The sequence below is a fragment of the Perca fluviatilis genome, chromosome 14, assembly GCF_010015445.1.
Source record: "Perca fluviatilis chromosome 14, GENO_Pfluv_1.0, whole genome shotgun sequence".
In the NCBI taxonomy this organism is placed as follows: Eukaryota; Metazoa; Chordata; class Actinopteri; order Perciformes; family Percidae; genus Perca; species Perca fluviatilis.
This window is the reverse complement of record NC_053125.1, coordinates 20,857,780-20,874,439: the sequence shown is the minus strand read 5'-3', so window position 1 is coordinate 20,874,439 and position 16,660 is coordinate 20,857,780. Positions and strand designations below refer to the sequence as shown.

The 16,660-nt window shown below is 40.5% G+C and overlaps 2 protein-coding genes and 2 long non-coding RNA genes across 11 annotated transcripts in view; 2 read left to right on the top strand and 2 right to left on the bottom strand.

The window, feature by feature from the left end:
• Positions 1-1,155: 1,155 nt before the first annotated feature.
• LOC120572339 lies at positions 1,156-2,580 on the bottom strand. The gene is made up of 3 exons (XR_005641424.1): positions 2,499-2,580; positions 1,825-1,905; positions 1,156-1,470 (listed from the first exon to the last, which is right to left on the bottom strand). It is a non-coding gene; the product is annotated as an uncharacterized LOC120572339 (long non-coding RNA).
• Positions 2,581-3,971: 1,391 nt separating this feature from the next.
• LOC120572338 lies at positions 3,972-5,549 on the bottom strand. The gene is made up of 3 exons (XR_005641423.1): positions 5,421-5,549; positions 5,257-5,339; positions 3,972-4,103 (listed from the first exon to the last, which is right to left on the bottom strand). It is a non-coding gene; the product is annotated as an uncharacterized LOC120572338 (long non-coding RNA).
• Positions 5,550-7,333: 1,784 nt separating this feature from the next.
• nop10 (NOP10 ribonucleoprotein homolog (yeast)) lies at positions 7,334-9,683 on the top strand. The gene is made up of 2 exons (XM_039822962.1): positions 7,334-7,546; positions 9,265-9,683. The coding sequence occupies exons 1-2, from the start codon at positions 7,493-7,495 to the stop codon at positions 9,403-9,405; spliced, it is 195 nt and encodes a 64-aa protein (XP_039678896.1). The 5' UTR covers positions 7,334-7,492; the 3' UTR covers positions 9,406-9,683.
• Positions 9,684-10,550: 867 nt separating this feature from the next.
• Positions 10,551-16,660, top strand: part of LOC120573300 (solute carrier family 12 member 6-like) — a 36,607-nt gene continuing 30,497 nt past the window's right edge. For 4 of the 8 annotated variants that reach the window (XR_005641682.1, XM_039822959.1, XM_039822954.1 and 1 more), the window contains exons 1-2: positions 10,551-10,724; positions 15,938-16,624. Coding sequence is in view for 7 of the 8 variants with exons in the window: in XM_039822959.1 (XP_039678893.1) it covers positions 16,408-16,624 (217 nt within the window). In the remaining variant the exon portion in view is untranslated. Of the gene's footprint in view, positions 10,725-11,131; positions 11,153-11,227; positions 11,666-15,937; positions 16,625-16,660 lie in introns of those variants that run through there. The other 4 variants (XM_039822960.1, XM_039822958.1, XM_039822957.1 and 1 more) reach the window with 3 other exon arrangements.

The following is a 16,660-nucleotide window of genomic DNA, read 5'->3' as shown; positions in this document are numbered from 1 at the left end:
CATTTTGGTTAAAGGGGGGTTTTCTGCTCCGGTTTCTGTGCTCACGTTGGGGTGATTGGCCTTGCTCTGTTCTCCTCCCTCCACCTCGAGTTTCTCTCTCCTCTCCCCTGTGGGTCTTTGACGTTGTACCTTCTCTCCGATCTCTGAAAATTGCTCGGCTGTATCTGCTGTTTTTGTCGCTCGGCTCAACTCTTCAAAATGACTCTCCTCTTTTTTAAATAATTGCCTTCCTCCTGAGGACAGTCTCTTCTGTTTTCCATAAACCAGCCCGTTCCTCTCTGGGGTGAATTTAGCGGTTTTCTTAACACTCTTTTCACGTGGTTTCTTCTCTGCTTTCTCTATTGTGAATTCACTACTCAGTCTTGCTTTTTCCATTTTACCCGACAGCCTCTGACTTTGTCTAATGTTTGTTGTTCCCTTGGTTTTGGTCTTCTTCTCTTCCTTCCTTTCAAATGTCTTAGTCGTCCCTTCTTCTCTTGAAGCTGTTTGCTTTTGGGTCGCTGCTGTCTCCCTGAGTTCGGAGGATGCTAGGTCTTCGGAAAGTTGCAATTCTTTGGGTGGCTCTACTGTCAGGTTTTCAGGCACAGAGTCTGACATATCAACCGGGGGATAACAAGAGTTTGCGTAGGGATCTGCTAAGAAAGGCGAATTAGCTGGCGCAGCAATTGCCGCGAGACAAGAGGACTTTGGGTAAATGCTTTTGGGGCTACATTTTTCCTCAGGTCTTCTTATCTGAGGCAGTGGGCAAGGAAGTGTTTTCAAAGCCGGAGCTGGAGGGCCCGCTGGTTGCGGTGTGCCGACAGTCAACAAATCAACTCTGAAACTAGGACCATGATCCATGGTGACAATCGTACGAGGATCCTCGTTGGACTCTGAAACACCGGAGGTTGGGGGGGACTCCGAGGCAGGAGGATCCACAGCTAGAGGTCCTTCCTGAAGCGTTTTGGATGCCTGAGCCGACTGCGTGTCTCCAAGGTTTGAGAGGGACGTTGAGGCTTCTTCTGACTCATCCCTTGTGGCCCCAGGTACCTCTACCAATGCATCATTGTCTCTTGCCTCCAAATCAGGATTAAGACTGGGGCCTGGGAAGAGATTGGCAAGCATCTGCTGTGGTGAAGTAAGGGAGCCATTGAGGTTAAGAGGAGACGTGGCATTAACAGGGTTATTGTATTTGAGTGTGGCATCAGTTGGCAGTGGTTCTTCCAGAAGGAGCGAAGGAAGGAGGGGAGAACAGCTCGACCGACCTTCCTTTGGCCCTTTCTTGCTCAGCGGTGGATTATGTCCATCGTGGTTTGGATTTGTGTCAGACTGTGAGCGTGCAGGATCCAAAATGGGGTGTTGAGCGTTTGGGAGTGGTGCAGTTTCCTGGACACGTGAAGTCCCCGGAGACGTTTCTTCGGTTACAGGAGTGACGCTGCTGGAGTCAGCTTGAGATTTATATGATATCTTTTGCTGGAGCACTTCCAAAATCTGTTGATCCAGAGAAAAACAAAAATATGTAAATGAAAGATGAATTTATTGGCCTTTTTTTTTTTTTACAAAAGGTAATGGAGCTTTTACTGCAGCTACTAAACTTGCCAACTGAGTTAACTTGTCATTGGACAGTTATGCTGCAGTCAAGACACAAGTTTTTGCAAGTAAAAACTAAAACGTAACTGCACTGTATGGGCTGTCAGGAAATGTAATCATTTTTTTCTGGAAATGTTACAACTTTCTTCTTGTAATGATTTTATGCTCTCTTTCTTATCTAACAGCTCCCCTAGCACTCGGTCTTAACTCCGCGACAAATCACAGCCATAAAACTATTATCTATTATTATCTTACCTCTCGTAGCACTAGGTCAATGGGATCTGGATCTGAAGGAAGGGGGGGATTCAGGTACTCTGTATTCAGCGTCGACCCCACCTGGAAGAAAGAGATGAAAGTAAGAAATTAAAGGGGTACTACAGCAATTTATTATTGCACTTCCATGAACATTGGGGGGGTGGGGTCGGGGCTTATGACGGAAAGATTTTAAAAAGAATCGTCACAATCGAAGCACCAGAGGCCTAGATACACTAACTTTTTGTTACTCATTAAAGCCACACCCGAAAACCTTGTAGCCTACAATTCCCATAATGCAATTTATATAGGGATTAGAAAAGATTGGTTATCGTATGTTAGTGAGATAGTAGAACAAAGATCTGATTATTTACTTAACCCCTCATACTGTGCATAATTGAAAGGGCAATAATAAAAAGTATTTCGCTACACACCGGAGATGTGCCGTCATTTACAGGATCAATATTAGCGTTGGCAGAAGGTTGATGCTCCGAATTTTTACAATGCTTTTTTGTTTATTTTTTTTTACAAATGTAGGCTACAGCAGCTCTCAACCCTGCATTTCAAAATAACACTGATGCTGAAATTGACCTGCTCTAATGCTGGATCAACCTTCTTCTCACAAGGCTGCAAAACTCAACATTAACAGTAGGCTACTAATTATCATGTTTTATCACCTCTTGCTCTTGCTTTTTCAGTGGAAGGTCAATGAGCTCTGGGTCTGACGAAAGCAGGAAATCCAGGTACTCTGCATTCAGTGTCGAACCAGTCTGAGAGAAAGCGATGGGAACAGATTGAGACACAGAAACTATAAAAAACTTCCCTTAGTTTGCCCACAATGATCAGTAATGATCATCCAACAGCATGAAATATATACCCTGGAAATCCAGAGTTCTCACGAGAGCACAATTTGAATTTGCTCAGCGAGTCACTCTGACATTCAGTAATGATGCTCATTAACTATGCCCTTGTAGCCGAGCTGCACCAATCGCATTGGTGTATCTGATATAGGCGGGCCAGAGGCGAGCTAAACAGATGATGACAGTTTAATCTACCAGTTAGCTCCACTGGTAGCTGAGCGTATCGGGCTCTGGATACGTCACCCCGTGTATTGTTGTGATTGGTTGTAGTGTTATCCAATTGCGTGCACTGAGATTTCCAAATGCATGCTTGGCCTCTCGGGTTGGGCCATTTTCATTACTCAATGCCAGACCCTTAAAGGGATACGCCACCGTTTGTTGAAATAGGGCTTATCACGGTCTCCCCTAGCTGTAGATAGGTGGGCCAACGCATTTTTTGTGCATGCATTGTTTTAGTCCGGTGCAACAACGGCAGCGCCGCCGCTAGTTAGCTTAGCGTAATGAATGGAATCCTATGTTGCCGGTTAGCATGTTGTGAGTAAAAGTGAGCCAACAAAAGACAAAAAAACAACCTAATTACATGCACTGAGACACAAAATGCGTTGGCCCACCTATCTACAGCCAGGGTAGACCGTGATAAGCACTATTTCAACAAATGGTGGCATATTCCTTTAATCTTTCGGATTTGGGTCTGGATTTCCAGGCTATGAAATATACAGGCTTGTGGAACAAAAAGCCAAATATTTGAACAAGATGATCATATTGTTGTGATAAAAAGATCATTTTGCCACTTTTGCCTTAAAACCACTCTGTTGCACTTTGATTGAATGAAAATAAGTTAATGATATTCTTAAAAACGCAACAAAACTAATGATGGGATAATGGTTTCCATATTGTACGAATGCCATCGATAGCGTACCTCTCTGACAAAGTTCTCATCACTGCACAGTTCATCCAGATACTCCAGAAACGAGCCATTCTCTATCTTCAGTTTCTTCTCATTTTCATTGTTTTTGGCGTCCCCTGACCAATCCTCTTGGATCTGTGCGGAGTCAGAAACAGCATAAGGTTGAGGCGTTGATGGTGCGTTCCATGATCAAATATTTGCCGTTTGAACAAAGTGACAAAACGTTTGAATTATGGACCGCTTTTTGTACCTATGAAAACATTTGGCAGATTAAAGATTAAATCAATTTTCATAGCTACCCAAAGATATAACTATAATTTGATGTTATAATATATAGTATGGGACCTTGAGGGAGTCCACGACCGCCATGTATTTCTCCAAGTCGACTTCTGCCAGTGATTCTTCCTCCGAAGATGGTAGAGATCCAGGAGGAACCTTGGACTTTGTTCTGTTATCGTCTGTGTTGTTTGCTTGTAGTTTGTAATTGTTGGGTGGATTCTTTTTCTGCTCTTCTTCTGGGAGGAAAGACAGAAAGAGGGGAGAGAATAGGGGACTAAATTGTCAGTTCAGCCATTTTAATACACAATGTAATACACATATAAGAACATTAGAAATCGTTAATACTGATGCATCAATGCTCAAGGGCCAGTTTACTGTTGTTGCTGTTGTTGAGTTAGTTTGAAGTAGTTTATAAAGGCTACAGTAAGGTAGTTCCAGACGCTCTGTGAGGCTATATTTTCTTTAGCTAAATGCTCAAATCATACCTTGTTAATATTTAATTAAGACTTTGCAAAGCATCTATAAACCTTCTTAGATAGTTATTATCGGTGCACTAATAATTAAATAATCAACTCTTTCATAGAACACAAAAAAAAGATTTTTAATGGGGCCAAATGAATGTTACCTGATGCTTTATAAACCACTTATTAATCATTAACTTATTAGTTTAAGCAATAGTTGCAACTTTATAATAGCCATCCAAAAAATGTTTATAAATGGTTTACAAAACAAGTATTAACCTTTGACCAAGTATAAACTTATTGTTTTATATTACAATAAACTAATGATAATAACACAAATTATAGCATTACTAATAACTAGGGGTGGGAATCACCAGAGGCCTCACGATACGATATCATCACGATACTTTTGTCACGATACAATATTATTGCGATTTTAAACATATTGCGATATTCTGCGATATATTGCAATGTATTACCTTTTTTCCCACTTGAAGTTTTTCCCAGTTTCAATTGATGTCCCCAAAAGGAAACTTTGTCAACATCTGTTTTATCTAAAAAGATACAATTTCTCTGTTTGTTCATCTCACTTCGATGGTATTGCTGCAAAATGGGATTGTCAAGCAGACAAACTGACCAACACACACACACACACATATATATATATATATATAATAGATCCATACTTCGCATCTGTGTATCGCTACAGTATTGCCATGGAAAATATTGCGACGCTATGCTGTATCGATCCCCCCCCCCATTCCTACTAATAACTAGTAAACATTATAAATCATCATTTCATTGTTAACAGTAAAATACTTAACTAAAGTTTAATTAACTATCAATTTACCATGTATTAGTGATGGTTATTATAAAGTGTTACCATTTCATATCACCTCCTTGCCCTTTTAAACCCTTGACCTCTGACCTTCTGACTTGTTGTGCTCTTCAGTCTGCTCGGTCCCTGACATCGGCCACCTGCTGACCTGCTGAGCCGTTCTCGTCGAGACCCTGGGGTGAAAATGGTGTAGTCAGATACAGTAATCAGTGTTTCTACGTCTAAGATCATGCTATCAGCTGAACGTCCCTTACCGGTCTGGACTGCAGTGCTGATGGACGGGCACCGCCTGTGGACACGAGCACCAGCTGGGACGAAGCTCAGGCAGCAGGAGCCAAGAACGAGGAGGCGAACATGCGCTGCAGCAGCACTCTGGCGGGCTGCTGATAGGAACCAAAAAATATGAACTACAACCTGGGGTGACTATGACCTCTGGCAAAAGTGGTGTGAATCCAGGTTGGAACCTGGCATCAGGGGGTAAAGTCTGGGGACAAACACCAGGCAGGACGGTGAAGGAAGAGGGGCAGTCCTGAGCTTGGGGTTGGATGGGGCCGGCCAAGCTTGGGAGCAGATGCTGCACACATTGCTGGTTTGAGTCCCTTTGTGTCCAATATAGTGCGCCTGCTCTGTGATCGGGGTTGGCTCTCCGCTGGAGCATGTCTGCAACTGTGGGAGTTCTCAGCAACACCGATTCACCCGTCACAAGATAAGGTTCTGGCTGACAAAACTGTCCAACTGGGCTTGTCTGAAAGGAGGGTTCTGACAACCTGTGGATGTCTGGCTCCTCTTGTGGAGCAGGAACCAGTTGGTGGTAATGTGAGGAAAAATTAGAAAAGTTATGGGATCCTGACTGAGTAGAAGCAGGCTCTTCTTTGTCACTTAGGATGATCTCAGGCAGAGAAAACATCGGCTCCATCTTTTATGTCTGCACGTCTGCGGTTTGTAACTGTCAGAAGAAAGTGAGAATATAAAGGGGCGGTCAATAGCAATTTGACCCATTCTAACAGCAAAGATACCATGACACAAGCCCAATGTGAAAACCACGTGTTTATTTAAATGTCTTCAAAGGTCTGGCGGTATTTCTGAGTATTTCATAATACTTTCCAATCTGCAATCTCCAATCCAGCTACTTGGTGTAAAGTTAAATAGCTTCCAATATGCTCCAGGGCAAAAAACTATATATATAGAACATATACTGGGGAACAATCTCATCATATAAACATCAACCTGAAGGACCGGCCAAACCACAACAGCAGGAAATTATTAATTAATTCATTATTTATAATGATGATTTTATATTTATTGATTCTGTCACCTACATGAATATAGAATAGTGTAGAATGTACTGAAACTACAGAAGACATTAAAACAGTAACACAAGTACATATAATACTGCATAAACCTTCAGCCAACTGCACCTTGAGCTGTGTTTTCAATGTTACTTTTTTATTAAATCCTGGACTAATCAACACTTTTACTTTTTAATTTATACAGTATCTGCTACATTTCTTGATTTACAACAACACAGTAGACTCCTGCAATTGTCTGTCCCAAACAGGTCACGCTGCTACACTCTCCTATGTGAAATTATACACTTCTAATTGAATAAACCTTTGGACATTCATGCAATGTTTTAACAAATAATACACATTGTTCACAATCAAATAGTTGTCATTGTGCCTACCTTTCATGTGAGAGATGATTAGTCTTCAACCAATTCATCAGTTTGCATCTGCTGTATGTTTTAAAAATAAACTTGATTTAGGTTGGTTTGTTTTCTTCTGACTGAAAGTTCTGTGCATAGAAACATTCCAAACTGCATAAAGTTTTATAAATACATATTTTATGTATTTTTTTTATACAGTATAGCTGGGACATTTATAAGTTTGTGCACTAATTCAAATAGCTTATTTTCAACTGGACAATTAAACAATCAACATTTTATTCTTCAGCTAACTTTATTTTTGATCATAAACACACAGGCCAGAAAAATTAAATATCCTTTGAATTGTTTTTTTATTTTTTCATGAAGTAGCACAAAATGCTCTCTTTGTTGGAATATAGACTGTAAAAAAAGTTTTATACAGTGTATGGAATAACCCTAACCCTGGAATGATGACAGTTACTGTGTTAAGAAACACAATTTCCCAGAATGCCGAGCGACCTGAATTCTAAACCGGATATCCGCCCTGCGACTGAGTGTAACTTCGCTGCACGTGGATTTCCGAATAGAAAGAGCGTGTTACCTGCTACTTTTGAGATTTTCGTGGATATAAAACAAGCTCTTTGATATATTTTGAAACGTTGAGAGTAACTTGTCGTCAAGATGTTTCTGCAGTTTTACCTAAATGATAACGGGGACAGAGTTTACACTCTGAAGGTAACGTTAACGTTGTGTTTACATCCTTCATACCTAACTTTATTCTGTTTAAATATGTTTGACTTCTTTATTAACGTAGTTTAACCTTAGCTTATATACAATGGCTTATTTGAAGAACTAAAACGTAGTCCCCGTGCTCTTAGTCAACGTTGATTCACGTTATTGTGACATTAGCTAGCTTAGCTAAGTTAGCTAGGGCCCTCAAACAAAATTCTTTAGCTATAACGTACGTTATATCTTGTAATTTCCATATTGAACTTAAGGTGTAAAAACAAAGCTTGTTCAAATCAAACACATAGCGACGTAAAAGAAAAGGTTATCGATTTAAAGTTCATCAGAAGTGACGCCTTCCAATTAATAATCTATTTCAGGTGGTAAAAAGCCATAACGTTAGATGAACTACCCCAGACAGTCAGATAACTAATGGGCTGCAATAAGCTATTTTAATAATGTATCTAACGTTAATCAATCCAGTTTCAAAAATGTGTGTTTTGTATATGCAAAATATTGGAATAGCAAAAACATTCAACACATTGAATATGTCAAACTAAGGTCCTGGCAATATATTTATATTTCTAATGTATTTTCTACTTGGTAATGAGGTCTTGGGGGGTTTAGATTTGATTCTGCTTTAGTCTTGCATTGCCAGACCGATATCTCGCAGGGTCTTAGAGCTGAAGCCACTTCGACTAGAATAAATACCCTTTGTTAACATCACAAAAACTGTAAATTAAGAAATGACAACACAAAAACTGTAAATTCATGAAATGACATCACAAACTGTAAATTTAACAGAGGTTGCCATGTGTAACACAACGCACATTATATACACAGAAAATGATTTTCCTACATTTCAGACTTACAGTAAATGGGAAGCTATGACAGATTTAGTAGTTATCATCATCAGTTTGTCGACTGACATAAATTAGTTTGCAACTAAATATTTTAATATAATTGATACATCTTTTATGAGTTAATTATCTATCAATCAATAATGCAAAACATTCTGTTCCCAGCTGTTTTTTTCTTTTCTTTGTTACATTTTACATGAAACGAGCAACTTAAAGGTAGGGCTACAAATTGTATCCTACAGACTGAAGAAAACATCTGTTTGGTACAGATCCTCGGAAAAAAATAATCACACTTCAATAAATTTTTTTATGTATATATTTTTCAATGAAAATGAGTGATACAAAAATGATCATTCCCTCCAATATCATGAATCATGTCGCAATATCAGTCAAAATAATCGCGATTAGATTCACCTTTGTCATTGTGCAGTGTACAAAGACGCTGAAATGCAGTTTGCGTCCAACCAGAAGTGCAAAAAAAGCAGTGCAATGCGATATTCAAGTATATTAGGTATTTACCTAATATCGTGTAGCCCTACTTAAAGGGTCCAATTGGAATTTGTGACATGTCTATTTTCTGACGTTTTATAGACCAAACTATGAGATAGTAGAGGGAATTACTAAAATATTACATGCTAATGAAAACAATTGTTAGTTGCAGCCCAGCAATAAACAAATAGCCTGCATAAAATGAAACCCTTTCATTGTTTTTAAATTTAGGAATTGTAATACACTTTTTGTTTCTTAAATGAATGCCACAAAGCGGTTATCCAGTTAGATGTCTTGATCTATTGTTTGATTTTAATCACATCTCCCCGCACTGAAATCAAATGTTTTGCTATCTATTTCCTTCTTCGTCACCAACAGAAGATTTGTCCTGATGGGCAGCCCACCAGCTCGGCCCACCCGGCTCGCTTCTCCCCAGACGACAAGTTCTCCCGACACCGGGTGACGGTGAAGAAACGCTTCGGCCTTCTGCTCACCCAGCGACCCAGACCTGTTCTGTGAGAGAGAGAGAGATGGAGGGATGGAGATCAGACCAAGGAATTGAGTGATGAAGGCTCAGATGAGACTCTAAAGCAAACGGTCAAAAACACATTGAGGATCCCAATTTATGAACGTGCAGCCAGGATTTGTCAAGTTTCACCCAAATTCAGGGGGCTGCTCATGCGTTGGATATCAACAGTCATTGATGTTATGGATTTTTTTTTTTTTCTGTAGTTTGACATTCTTTTGACATAATGTTATATAGTTTTCATTCCAAATAAATGTTTTGGTTGATTGTTCTTAGTCGGTTCTCTCTGCGTATAAAATCCAGGCGGGTTATGTATTAAAGAATGAAACCTAAACAAATGAGTGGAGAAACCACCAGCATCAACACACCAAATGAGAGAATATCTTTTGGAATAATAGTATGTTTATCTCCTTATGACACTTTTAAATGACAAGACCCCTCCAAAAACTGAAGGAATAACAAAGACTGAAATGTCAGGCCTAGTCCAACTTTGTAGGAGGATACATTTGGCTGTGATAATATATGCACAACCTGTTGCCTGCAAAAATTGTCAGTTTTTTGTGAGCGAAACAAAAAAAGTCTAAAATTTTAGGAAAAAACGATGTATGAACATAGTTTTCCTCAGATGACCTCATTCTCTCAATGATTTAAACAACTAACACCTCTCATACAAAAGGTAAACAGCAGCCAAAGCTTTAAAACAGAATGTTTTTCTACAATGAACAAACTTATAATCTTGTAGACCAGCAATGCTAAAGAGTCTGCACGAGGAAACGCTGAAAGAAACACATACACAATACTGCATATACCATTTATGTACACGTGCTTGGCAATGTTCTTTACATGTGGAATAGGTACTCAAATCCTTTACTTAAGTAAAAGTACCAATACAACAATGTAAAGATACTTAATTAAAAGTACAAATCCTGCATTTAAACCTTACTTAAGTAAAACTACTGAAGTGTTATCTGCAAAATAAACCAAGTACCAAAAGTAAAAGTAATACTTCAGCCAAATAATGGCAGTGACTTAAATAAAGGTGCATGTTATGTTATCTTAAAACAGAGCTGGCTGGTCTTTATAGACTACGTTTCCCAGCCAGCGTTGATCGCTTGTTCGTCACCGCGCATGCGCTAGCCGTTGGAACGACGGCAAGGGAAATAGCACCAGCCAGGCGCGTTCGCATGTTTTTTTGTTGGGTCTACTGGACAAAAAAAGTGCCGAGAAAACCTGGGAGAGGAGCCAAATCTTCCCAGATGTAACAGAAAACAGCCATTTGGTGGAAGCGTTCTGTAAAGGAAACTTGAGCCAGGTATGCGCTTTATGTGACTAACGTGTCAGGTTTGAGATTTCCAGTGAGCAATTGTCGCTGTCAGTGAGATAGCCGGAGGTCCGTGTCTATGAGTTTAACAGCGGCATGGCTAGCCTCTGGCTAATTTTAGCTTCGGCTAGCTGTACCGACAGCGAGTATTATTTTCCTAGGATGGCAAAGGCATAGCCCGCCCTACTCTGCCTCTGATTGGCTTACCCTGACAAACCCTAACCAATACCCCCTCTTCCTATCTAAACCTAACCAACCTAACCAGAGCAGGCAATGAGTACTGGCCAATCAAAGGGAGAGTAGGGTGGGTCATGCCTTTGCCATCCTAGGAACGTTTTTTTGGCGTACCGACTGAAGCAAAGCGCCAGCGACCACCTCACCCGCTACCGCTACAACTCCCGGGTACCCAAGCTACCCAAGTAATGGCTCAGTGCCTGACATGCTGCTCCTTCCTTATATGATGCTTAATTCCAACGAAATTCACAACTTTGTCAAAAACAGGCTAATTGTTAAACTGCTCGCCATTCAGATTTTAGCCGGTTTAAAATGCGTTGGTTTAACTCAACCGAAACCGCAGCTTCAGACAGATGCCGCATTCCATTTCTCGCCAAAATTATCTAGCTAAGCTTAAATCGAAACATCTGCTAATTATTTTATTCTAAAGATTATATCGCCAGCCCTGTGTCTGTATCAATATCGAGAAGTATTTACTGACCGGTTCAAGCCAGAATTATTATGGCTTGCTTAATTGGCTTACCGTGGCAAGTGAGTGCCGGTTAGCAAGCGAGGATCACTAATAATCTTTAAGTTGCTGGTTGGGACTAATTACAGAATGTGTATCCTAAGGCGTGTTTGTATATATACGTGTCCCTGGATCATATTGATTACGGCCGCATAAATGTGAGCCCCCACCGTGAGAGACTGACAGCTAGGTAAGACAGCAGGATGACACTGTCTCCTTATGTATTTCCTTAATACTTGGTTATTCTAGTTCAATTGACTTACAGTGGCAAGTAAGTGACAGTTGGCAAACGAGGATCACTATCATTCCTTAAATTGCTGTTTGGGACTAATTAGTAGAGCTGTTCCAATCCCCTTTTCCCCCCTACCCCGATTCCGATACCGACCCAATGCCAGTGCGTATAGACCGAATCGCTGTGACATCTCGCTAACACTAAAATCACTTCCGGTGAGACAAATGACAGTTGATTTGAATTGGAGAAAGATGTGAAATTGGCAAACTTGTTTATTTCTGTTTTCATTTTAACCATCATTCTAACGTATATATATATATATATATATATATATATATATATATATATATATATATATATATATATATATATATATAAACACGGAAGTCTGACCTATCTGATCTTTCTGCTGTGATTATTTTCTGTATTATGTTGCTTTCTCAACATAGACAATAATTTCTCTTTTTTTATTGCACTATTTGCATTAACGCTGTACATTTCATATTTATATATTATTACTGTATATTTGTTTTTATTATATATGTTTAAAGTATTGATAATATGTTTTTTTTATTGTTTATTTATTGTTTGTATACCTGGAGTGGTAACGGAAATAATTTCCCCCTGGGATTATAAAAGTATTTCTGATTCTGATTTGCTCGCGTCTCAGATAAACCAGATTTAACGTTACCAACAGCAGCAATCACATCGCCGGTTGTTTGGACTGACTGCTAGTTTTGGGTGGTGTCATTTTCTTTAGTCTGTGGCCCAGCAGGCAAATAAGGTCTCCAACCTAACGCTAGTAAAAGTGTTGAAAAAGAAAGCATCAGACGTGTAGGGTTGCTCCCTATTAGTCGATTAGTCGACTAATTGGTCGTTTTGGTCTTAGTCAACTTAGATTTCTTTAGTCAATTAGTCACGTTTGATGCTTTTTTCATGCTGAATGACTTATTTCCAAGAAATGTACGAGAACATCTCTGGTAAACGCAAGAATTAAAATGGTGCTTTTGCATGACTCTTTGCGGAGAAACTCCGATTTACAGATCTGTCGATTAAATCAACTAATCGATTAGTCGATACAATTGAATGAGTGTTAGTCGACTGAGAATTTCTTCAATCGAGCACAGCCCTACAGACGTGCATTTTAGATGAATGGGATGAGATGAGAGTATATCCAGTTATTCCCCATCCACGTTTGCTCCCTGGAAAGTATTGTAAACAAACCTTGTGATTGAGTCGATACTACTAAGCCTGTATGGATGTGATATGATTGCTATCATTGGCTCAGGTTAAACCCTTAAGACAACGAATGACATATCACTTTCTTTTACTGTCTAGTTTGACAGTCAGTCATAACAGGAAAAAAAGGGACAATATTCATATCCCAGGTGATATCAGTTTCATATCATGATATTGATTGTATGTCAATTAGGGATATTTTTTATGGTATTTGGGGAACTGTACACTTGACTTAATAGGGGTGGGGGGAAAAATCGATACAGCATAGTATCGCAATATCTTTCGTGGCAATACTGTATCGATACACAGACGCCAAGAATCAATCTATTATTATATATGTCTTGGTTAGTTTGTCTGCTTGACAATCCCATTTTGTAGCAATACAATTGAAATGAGATGAACAAACAAATAAATGTATCTTTTTAGATAAAACAGATGTTGACAACGTTTCCTTTTGGGAACATAATTTGAAATTGGGAAAAATTTGAAGTTGGTAAAAAGGTAATATATCGCAGGATGTTGCAATATGTTTAAAATCGCAATAATATCGTATCGTGACCTAAATATCGTGATGATATCGTATCGTGAGGCCTCTGGGGATTCCCACCCCTAGTTGATAATTGGAGTAATTCATCATACTATGCTAATTGGGTGCTAAGCAATATATAAAAAAAGACAATTATTATTGATACAGTGTGATATTTGTCTAACTGAACAGAAAAACAATCCTTTTAATGTGCGAAAACAACAGCTTAAAAAAATCTGCAAATCTGAGCTGCAATGCCAGAAAGGAGAACAAAATGTTCTGAACCTTGTAATGCTCAAATACTACTGCTTAGACTGACCTTAGACAAAAAGAGGAAACTTGAGGTCTGCTGTACGTGCGTAACAAGGGAAGGAAGGAAAAAGGAAAGGAAACACCCTCGCCTCATGTATCACACGTATTGCGATATCTGTGCCAGCATACTGATAACGCATACTGAAACTGCACCAAGATATATTAATACATTTGTGTGACTGCAACAGTGCAGTGCGGGGACTGAGATGTTTGGGAAAAGATAACAAGACTGGTGAAATTTGCAATTTCTTATGCGTCTTATTTCCTTGGTCCAAAGACATGCCATTGAGTTGAATTAGAGACTCCTTATTGCCCGTAGGTGTGAATGTGTTTGTCTAGACAAATGACCTGTTCAGGATGTTTACCAGCCTTTTACACAATGCATGCAGGGATAGGCTTCAGCTCCCCCGCTGTGTCGGCCAAAATGTAGCTAGAAGTTTGTGAAAATAAACTCACCCCCTTCCCAGGGAGACACTTTTCAACTTGAACCAGCAAGAAGAGAATTCTGGCGCTCCTTATCTTGCTGTCTCCCCCGTCTCCATCTCTGAATGTGGACAGACAAAGCGCGTGAGGCTGGCACCATTATTAAACAGGAAAATGTGCCGTGCCTCTGCATGCCGAGTATAAGAGAAAACAGCCTGCAGCTACTGGCACAACCAGATGGAACCGCTTTCCTTTTAATAATTAAATTACGAACCTAGCTAAAACAACAATTCAGCTATTTCCACCTGTCTTGTCACTCGTTACGTTGCATAGTTGACTTTGCACCTGCAAGGCACACGGCTCAATAGTTTGGTTCATACTAGTTATTGTTTTACGCCACCTTCATTTAGACCAATGTCACGTTGTTGTGGTAGGATAATCCCACTGTTAAATATTTCCTAGAGTTAGTTTAGCTCGGGTAATTTACATCCACTAGCCATTTGGCTGGTGAACAAAAAAGTTAATTTTGGACCCTGATGGTGGAGCGTCCACAGGGTTTTTCGTGGCTCAGAATGGGCCTTTTGGGGAACACATAGGTGGGGGTCTGCGGAAAGTTTTGAGAATCAAACACTTTATTTCCTGCATTCTGATACATTTTTATGTACCACTTTATAGTGGAAACGCCTTTTCATTTATGTAAAGGAAAACACAAAATCCAGGATGCAGGTAACAATTCAAAATGTAATGGAATATAATGCAGTAACAGGGCTTTCACATTAGGGACCTGGGCCAGGAGTATTCTTGACACCAAAGTCCAGTTTGTTTGATTAGTAGGAACACTACCTGGGCACGGTTGGTCGATCTGTGCTGCTTAAAAAGGCGGTCTCGAGTACAGTTCACATGGTTCTCATTCAGAGCTCCGGTGAGAGCTCCGCACCCAACAGCAGTAGCTCCTCCTCCGGCCAGGAGCAGAGCTTCACCTCACTGGGCCGCCAGCCCCCGCTGATGGCGGTCCCTGGGGGCAGCAGGGTCACTGGGAGAATCCAGTACAGCCTGACTGCATGGTAATTCAGGTCCAGTGCACAATGCAGCTTAGCTGGCTTATCTGCGTCAGCCGCATGTGTAAAATTAGCAGCTGTGGATGCGACGGGAGGGAGAAGACGTTTTGGCGATTTTTCTTTAGGGCTGGCTTAAACCGTTTTGCATTCAGAGCAGTCAAAATGTTTTGTGACCTTTTACTGCGTCGAAGGCATGTTGTTGAATGTTGAATGTGTTGCTTTAAGAGCACAGAGGTAGATTTGAAGTAACTATCGGCAGATCCTTTACCCAAAAAGTGAGCGTGCAGTGCTTCTTTTCTTCTGTGCACAATCTTATTTTATGGTGCTACAGAGGAAGCATTGTCAAACTGTTAAACCGATTATCTTTGTAAGTAAACGCATCACACAAATGCTGCTTGACGATAACTACTACATGCTGCCACAAGGTCTCATAAGGTTTGCCGAAAATCTGAAATGCAGACTACATGTTGTCGATATAGTTATATGAAGATTAGTGATGCTTTTCCTCATTTTAATTCACCAAACATGTTGCTAACTAACATATTAAGATGCTTTTTGCTGTGTAAACTAATTTCTGCTTCATTGTTTTTCCCTCCTGTCTCACTCTTTTCCCTCTGATGACTTTTCCTCCCCTCTATGTTGTGACCACTAATGGGTGCCAATAAACATTAGAAAGACATTTGTATCTCCAAAGTGCATGTCAGACACAGTTTAGTTGTGCTTACTTAAGAAACTTGAAAGAGACATACTCAACTCTTTGTGTACGTGCACTTATCTTCTCTGATAGCTGCTTGAAACTGGTACACTACATATTCACACATTTGTAGGAAAGGAATTTGCATTTCAAACAGAATCAGAAAGAGTATTGACACTTGTAGGCACAGAAAAAGACCCGTGGCAGATTTTCTTTCACATGCCTATTGGCAACCAACCCCTTTGTTTCGATGGAGAATTGCAGCTGCAAAAGAACAAATTGTAGAGGCCGCCGTTACCTCAGCATCACCTGGGAGATAGCCTAGCCTAGCTCAGCTCAGGTTAGCCCCACTCGGCTAGGTAGTCAGTGACCTCCCCAACCCCATCCTTCTCCTCCTGCATCCCACACAACACCCCCTTCCCTTTCTCCTTTTTCCAAGTGTGTTGCCATGGCATCAGTGCGCTTCACGGTGACGCCCACCAAGGCGGAGGACCTCCCGGGGCTGTCCGACACGTCTCCTGACATCAGCTCCCGCTCCGGCGCTCGCGTGCGCTTCGGCTCCAGGGAGAGCGTCAATCGGAGTGACCCGCTCAGCGAGGGGTCGGGAGGAGGGGCGACTACTGCAGGAGGAGCCGAGACGCCGGACTACAGCAATGTGGAGCAAGGTGAAGGACACACACACACATCCACATAGACATTAT

Excerpts from the sequence above, each read along its gene's own strand:
- nop10 (XM_039822962.1), top strand. The coding sequence starts at position 7,493 with ATGTTTCTGCAGTTTTACCTAAATGATAACGGGGACAGAGTTTACACT. Across the intron at positions 7,547-9,264 it reads ACAGAGTTTACACTCTGAAG|AAGATTTGTCCTGATGGGCA; the intron begins GTAACGTTAACG and ends CGTCACCAACAG.